This window comes from Vicia villosa, linkage group LG3 (assembly GCF_029867415.1).
Source record: "Vicia villosa cultivar HV-30 ecotype Madison, WI linkage group LG3, Vvil1.0, whole genome shotgun sequence".
NCBI classification, from domain to species: domain Eukaryota; kingdom Viridiplantae; phylum Streptophyta; class Magnoliopsida; order Fabales; family Fabaceae; genus Vicia; species Vicia villosa.
The window spans coordinates 98,160,661-98,168,374 of NC_081182.1; the positions used below are offsets into that span (position 1 = coordinate 98,160,661).

A 7,714-nucleotide genomic window follows, 5' to 3' on the forward strand; every position below is an offset into this window, starting at 1 on the left:
CTGCCCGTGTCAACAAGAACCATGACTGGCAGACCTGCTATTGAACCTTTGAATTTGAGTGTTTGTGGCAAAAATTGGCCTGTTACTGCTTGGGGGGAGAGTTGAAAGTAAGTATCAACTAAATCTAGTTAAATATTAACTTCTGAGTGTTCTGCCACTTCCTGAAATTCATACTGAATTTCCTCATCAACCACTAGATAAAAAATCTGCTAGTTGTGCATTTGTGGCCGATAAAAAACTTCTCATCACAATTAAAACAAAGACCTTGAGCACGTCGCTCTTGGAGTTGGGCTTGAGTTAATTTACGAATGGGGATCTTGGTTTGTTGGGATAAGGGTGGTTTTGGGTGGTTGAGATTGGCTGTAGGTGTGGGATTAAAGGATTTGGTAGTTTGTGAGTTCGAAGTGAACGGGTTTTGTTTTTGGTAAGATGTTTGAAATGGTTTGGGGAACTTGGTTTTGGACTCTTTCAATTTAGATTCGATTAGCTTAGCAAGTCCTATGGCTTGGGAAATTGAGGTAGGTTTATGGATAGCTAACTCATTCTGAATATCTTGGTGTAATCCAGAAATAAAACAATTTAATATGGCTTCTGCTGACATCCCCACAACCTTGTTACCAAGCTGTTCAAACTTAGTTTGGTATTCCATAACAGACCCACTTTGTTTTAATTAAAATAATTCTGTTTGATGGTTCTCAAAAGTAGATGGACCAAATCTTAATTCCAAGGCCCTAGTAAATGAAACCCAGTCCGTCAACAAGTGATTTTGATACATCCACTTAAACCATCCTAAAGCATCACCTTTAATGTAAAAAGAAATAAGTGATAAACGATTTTCTAGTGGAAGGCTATAAAATCCAAAAAATTGCTCAGCCTGGAATAACCATTCCAATTGGTTGAATCCATCAAATAAAGGTAATTCCAATTTTGGGGATCTCATAGGGGGTAAGGTAGGAATATTATGGTGTTGGTGAGTGAAAGGGTCTTTGTGGGGAAAAGGGTTGTGAACAGTATGTGGGACAAAAACAGGTTGAGTGTGTAAGTATGGTGGGTAAGGGGGAAAAGGGGGTGGTGGTGGCGCTGCTGTTAGTACCGTCGGTTTCGGTGCAGCGTGCGGAATGGCGGAGTGTGGCGGTGGGATGGTGGTGAGTATGGTGGGGTGTAGACAGCAGGTTGAGTAGTTACTTGGGTAGGTGTGGTAGATGATCTCATTGGTGTGTGAGCTGGTGTGAAAACATGAGTGAATGGTGGAGAACCAAATGAAATGCTAGATGAGTTTGCCTCCATACCTGAAGAGCTTGCTGTTTGTGCAGCAACAGCAGCATCAAGTTGAGCTTTTTATGGTTGTAATGAAATATTTTGAAGGGCAGCCATGAGAGATTCAAACCTAGAATCTTCCACATCTTTTTCATTATCAAGCCTTGAGCGAAGCTCTCCCACTTGTTGTGCCAAGGTTGCTGAAATTTGTGCAAATCTAACATCCATTTGCTCTTGATTTTCAGCCATTGCATTGTTGAGGTGAAGAGTGGATATTTGGATAGCTTCTTCCAAAATCTCTTTAGAAGAAGGATTGGTAGGTTTGGAAGGGGCCATGGAAGGATTAAGAAGGATCAATGAAAGCACCAATGATAAATTTGTGTTAGAAAACCCTAGATCTAATAATGCATTAAAAGACAATAAAATAAAACAACTTTTCTTCTTACTTCATAAAGGGACAACATACAGTTATATAGTAGGGTTTTATCACCTATTTGGGCCATGGGCCACTACTAATGGACTCAAATAAATAAAACATTACACATAATGTATAAATTAATACTACTTGCTCTTTTTATTCTAATATAAACTCCTTTAGCAGCACCGATTGTTTCCTCATTCTTTTGGGCCTTGAATTCTTCATATCAAGGTTCTTCTGGTTATATGATACAAGATTTTCCTTATTAATTCAACTAATTAATTGATTATAAGTTTACAATTCTAAATGTAATATAAATTAATTATATATATTTTGTTTTTTATCACTGAGACCATTGGTATGACAGACGCTTTATACCACTAGGTTGCCCATTTTTAGATAGTGTCTTTCATGAATAACTAGATCAATAGTCATTAATGTTGTATGGCTAATAACAAGGAATTGGAACTTGTTATGTTTTTTCAAAATTAAGTACTTAAAAGCAGTAAAGGAAACACAGATTCTCACACACTCAAAGTACATATAGTGTCAATTTTACAAAAAGGTACATCAAGTGATTAAACATGCAGTATGAAAAAAGGATTTAAAAACAGTAGGGGTGTTCGCGGTGCGGTTTGGGCGGTTTTGACGAAAAAAATCATCTGAACCGCAAGAGAAAAAATAGTGTGGTTTGGTTTGGTTCGGTTGACTTTTAAAAAAAAATTCAAACCAAACCAAACCAAACTAATGCGATTTGGTTTGGTTCGGTTGGTTCGGTTTTTTACAAATATTTTATTGAGTCATACATACACATATATATGACAACATAATTTTATATTTAGACATTCATACACTAACAAATAACAACAAAACTCGTCATATTTTGACAACAATTTTCCATGTAATATGTAAAAATTAAATTAGACAAAAGTGGAATATTAAACATAAAATAATAGCATAAAACAATATAAAATTATTATAATGAAACAAAAAAATAGAAGAAACGAAAGATTAGTGAAGGTGAAAAAGAAAAAGAAAAAGTGTTGAGAGATTAGAGAAGAAGATGTGCGATAAAAATGAAACTGAAATACGGAACATTTACATAAAAATGAGAAGGTGAAAAAGAAAGAATATAGGAGAGTAAAGATTATAGAAGAAGAGGAAAGATGTATGTGGCAAAGAAGGTGAAATAATGTTATTAGAGATTTGAGAAGATCGGGACTGAAATTATATGTGTAAGGATGAGAAAATTGTTCGTATTCATAAGGCTAATGTATAATAGGTTTAATTTTGGGTTGAATGTGAGTTAAGTAAAATTTAGGTTGTAACATAATGCGGTTTGATTCGGTTTGGTTCGGTTTACAAAATACAAACCGCAAACCGAACCGAACCATGCGGTTTTGTTAAAAAATGACCCAAACTAATCCGAACCAAATGCGGTTTTTTACGGTTTCGGTTTGGTTTGGTTTGATTTGCGGTTTTCTATTGGGTTGGTTTGGTTTTGAGCACCCCTAAAAAACAGACAAATAATGCAACTAAATTTCCAACCAACTGGTAACTCAACACAAGACTAGTAGTAGTATCAACATCATGAGGTGAAAAAGTCAGCCTAAGCTCATGAGATTTCTACACACAATTTTACTATTTATTCCTTCACAATTAATCATAACTAAATATGAACAAATATTTCAACGATAACAGTTATCTAATATCTAATTCTTCTTTGATTCAATATTTATCAGTACAGTTAATCCTTTATATAAATAATACTGTCCAAATAACCATGCAATGGTTTTCTAATTTGGAAGAATGATTTCAATTAACCACATCATCTGAACCATCTTATTTTAATTTGATGACTCCAATATTCTGACTTTAGAAAATGTGTCGAACAATAAGTTGTTAGCACTCCTTCACACACTTATATTCAGGACAATATGATAAAATATAAAACATCTATAAGTTGATTTCATATATTTCTAAAAATTTAACACATTGAGACATAGAAATGCAGCACAATGATATGACCAGAAATTACCAATAATGATAAACCAGATATAAGTTTTTTTTTTTTAGAGTGAAATTTTTTTTCAAGATTTTAAAAGACATGACATTGGCAACAAACCATAATATCAGTCAGTTTATAAAGTTAGCCCCCAATTTTCATCAAATAAAGATACGGTACTTACAGTATTGGAGGGAGATGGCCAGCACTGCAAAGTCGCGCCAGCATGAACAACTTCAACCGAACCTGATGCAAAGGTTTAGCCCAAATATTATCATCTCAAAACAGTTAATAGAAGGAGACAGAATAACCTAAGTCTATTACATGATTTATGCATTTGTATTCCTTTTTATCACATGTACATTAATTCATTTACATAACACTATAGCAGTAGTTGTAAAGAAAAAAAATCAAGGTAAACAAGAGTTTCTATATAAAATGTATTACTAGGGAAGTCAATTCAAAACAAAATATCACAATAAAAAGTTTTAAAATTGTGTTAAGTCACCATAACAAAGAAACTAAAATCCAAATATGAAAAAAAATCACTAATTTCTCTTAAAAATAAAGAATAATAAAAATAAAGTAACAAACTTTCAACACTCAACTTCTTTCTTGAAGTCTCCTTAAACAGCAGCAACATTTGATCTTGGTCGTCTTCAAAAATAATTTTAGCATTAAGATCAAGGTGATATCAAACTCTCAACATACACTTCTGAGATGTCTTTCAACAAAAAACTAACTTTAGAAGTGTCATTCTTGAAATCGTAAACAATCAACAATACCCTATCCCAAGGATTTTTAAAGACAAGCAACACTTGATCGTCTTGAAAAATATATAATACATTCGTCAAGCGAAAAAAACTAGATGGAGGATCTAGCAAGTGAGTAACATTGAACAATTTAGTCCAAGAGTCTAGAATTCCATATTCCTTCATGACCCAAACATCATTATAAGAAATTATGCACAACCAATCCCTCAACACACTCAAACCCAAATATTTAGGTTCCGTTTGTTGTCGAGGAGGCAAAATCTTTTGATAAGACTCGGTTACTAAATCAAAAGAAACAATCCAGCATTGACGGATCATCCAATTAATTGTACCGCTTACATATATTCCACGTCCATAATCAGCGAGACGACCAAAATCAGAAGGGAACCGTTTAATGGTTCTCCAAGAATCAGCCTTCAAAGTATAAACCTTTGCAATGACACCTTTAAGAAAAGAGTTGTAAAGAACAAGCAGTTTGTAATCATGAGAAACATGATCATAGCCCAAGCCATATGTTATAATCCGACGGTCGAGGTCAGTTGGATTTTCAAAAGGGGGTAATTCCTTAAATTTTCTAATAGACGGATTCCACAGTACAACTACATGTTTAAAATCCGGGGGAAAACGATAATTGGCAACACAGAGAATTCCGTCACAAGAGCCAACAATGTAATGTGAGTAGCGTTTAGAAATAACACCGAAGGGAAACTGGAATCGAGTGATGCTATAGTTTGTATCTGGGAAAACGGATTGGAGGGAGTAAGAATTTAAAATAAACCTGAACGAGGGATTGTAGCTTACGCAGAGGAGGCGGCGCGTGGTTGACAGATAAAGGTGCTTTTTAACAAATACTGGATCGGAGATGAGTGATTTCCATGATTTGGAGACGCACCGGAATTGGAGAAGGGACTTCACCGGTAACCTAGCTAGTATTTCTGAAATCACATCAAAAGGAAGAGTGGGAAGTGGAAGATCGGCGGAAGAGAAGATGTTAGGATTTGTTCTATTGAGTTTGGAAGATCTCATGTTTCTCGATTAGAATTTGCCGTAACTAAACCAACGTATATATACTACTTGTACTTGATAAGGATTGCAAAACTCCTGCTACAAATCAAATCTTATTAGAATCTGCCGTAACTAAACCAACTTATTTTATTAATTTTAACAATCACTAAAAAAAGTAGGACCGGAATTTATGGATAGAATAGAACACGTATACAAAAATCAAAACCACCTTCCAATATTAATTCACTAAATAATTATAACTTTCAAAAAAGAATAAACTTATTTTATTTTTGTTTTAAATAAGTTTATGAGAATCTTTTAAATTTAATTACGATCTGGATAATTATTTGAATTTAAACGGTTTGATTAGGCAATTTTTTCGAAATTATGGCAATTTAGAACAATTATTTTATTTTATCACCAATTTATTAGTGAAATAGGGCACTAATTTAGGCATTTTTGTTAAATCAAAAATCAAAAATAATTAAATAAGATAAGAATTGCAAAACTCCCACTACCAATCTTATTTTCATTTAAAAAATCACTAAAATGTAGGACTGGAATTTATGAATAGGACATGTATTAAAAACCACATTCCACTACTAATTTAAAAAATAATTATAACTTCCAATTATTAACTTCCACTATTAATTCAAAAACAATCTCAATTATTCATTAATAATAGTTATTAAATTAAAAAACTGTGAGCGTGTGTGGTCTAGCTGTAAAACGTTTGGGTTCTGAGTGCATTTTTCTTCTTATATATTCCTTATGTGGTTGTTTTTCTTAGTGTGTGCATTTTTCTTCTTATTCCTTACGTGGTTTTTTTTTTTAAGTTTTAATTACAATTGATTCATCTTTCCTTACAATTGTGTTAGGTTTTTGGGTTTTCATTAATGTCAAAAAATGCCCAAACTTATCTAGCCCATTATCTCACTTTAAATTGAAGAAATTAGGGTTCTGAGTACAGGAAACAGAAAAAGTGAGAAAGAGAAAACAAAAAGCATTTTTGTACAATTCAGAGCAGCCTTTTTAGATTTGTTGTCACGCCTATGTTCCTCGTCGGATCAGGCTGAAATTTGAATAGCAGGTTTGTGAATTCTAGTACTTCAATCTGAACGGTTGGATCAATGAGAAGTTATTTGTGGTGGGAGATATGAAGCTCGGACACTAGCAGAAAATTTTGGTTTTTTCTCGTTTCTTGGTTCTCTATTTCATGATTGTTTATTTGTTGTTAAGCAAAATATTGAGCAAGAATTTTGCTATATTTTAAGACACTTTTGTACCCTGATTTTGATCATAGTGAAGCTTGATTGACTGGCTTGTGCCCGTAGTTTTTACTTCTCACTTTAAGAAGATTTTCCATGTTAAAGTCTTTGTGTCCTTTTAGTTTGAGTGATTTTATTAGCTGCTGAATTGTTTGTTATTGCTCCTCATAGATTCTTGCAAGTTGGGGAAATTGATTATCCGCTACATATTACTCTATGTTATTTGTCGGGAATTTCTCATCAAAGTGGCATCAGCTCTTAGGTTAAAGGGTTATTTGACTTGTTTGAATGATATAGGCAAATATAAATAGAATTATTTGTTTGAATGACACTAATTATCACTTGTGGAAGGGGAAAATGAAGGATCTATTATTTGTGAAGAATTTGCATCTTCCTGTGTTTGCTACCAAGAAGCCAAAATCCAAAACTGATGAGGAGTGGAGTTTTAAACATCAGCAGGTTTGTGGTTTTATTCGATAATAAGTATAGGATAATGTTTATAATCACATTCCTAATGAGGAACATGCAAAATCCTCGTGGAAGAAGATTGAGTCTTTATGTGCTTCTAAATTAGGGAATTATAGATTGTACTTATTGAATTCCTTGATGAATTTGAGGTATGAGGAAGGGACTTCTATTTCATATCATTGAATGATTTTTAAGGGCTCCTAGATCAATTGTCAAGAATGGGCATCAAATTTGATAATAAAGTGTGAGGATTATGGCTACTGAACACTCTACAAGATTCTTGGGAAACATTTCCATTTTTAATTACAAAATCACCATTTGATGGTGTTGTTTCTTTGAAAAGTGTAAAGGGAAGTGTTATTAATGAGGAGATGAGAAGTAAAACACATGGTACTTCATCTCATTTTGAGGTGTTTGTCATTGAGAGCAGGGGTATAATTCAAATAAAGGAACTGAAAGGAAGTAGAGAGAATAGTAGAAGTGGGAGTAAAGATGAAAACATAAGTCAGTTCAAGTCCAT

General features: G+C 33.5%; 1 protein-coding gene across 1 annotated transcript; it reads right to left on the bottom strand.

Annotated features, from left to right (window-relative positions):
* Positions 1 to 1,682: 1,682 nt before the first annotated feature.
* Positions 1,683 to 5,563, bottom strand: LOC131656403 (F-box/kelch-repeat protein At3g23880-like). The gene is made up of 3 exons (XM_058926128.1): positions 4,289 to 5,563; positions 3,865 to 3,926; positions 1,683 to 1,912 (listed from the first exon to the last, which is right to left on the bottom strand). The coding sequence occupies exon 1, from the start codon at positions 5,477 to 5,479 to the stop codon at positions 4,364 to 4,366; it is 1,116 nt and encodes a 371-aa protein (XP_058782111.1). The 5' UTR covers positions 5,480 to 5,563; the 3' UTR covers positions 1,683 to 1,912; positions 3,865 to 3,926; positions 4,289 to 4,363.
* Positions 5,564 to 7,714: the final 2,151 nt, after the last annotated feature.

What these genes read in the sequence shown, in the direction of transcription:
- LOC131656403 (XM_058926128.1), bottom strand. Translation starts at nt 5,479, where the DNA reads ATGAGATCTTCCAAACTCAATAGAACAAATCCTAACATCTTCTCTTCC.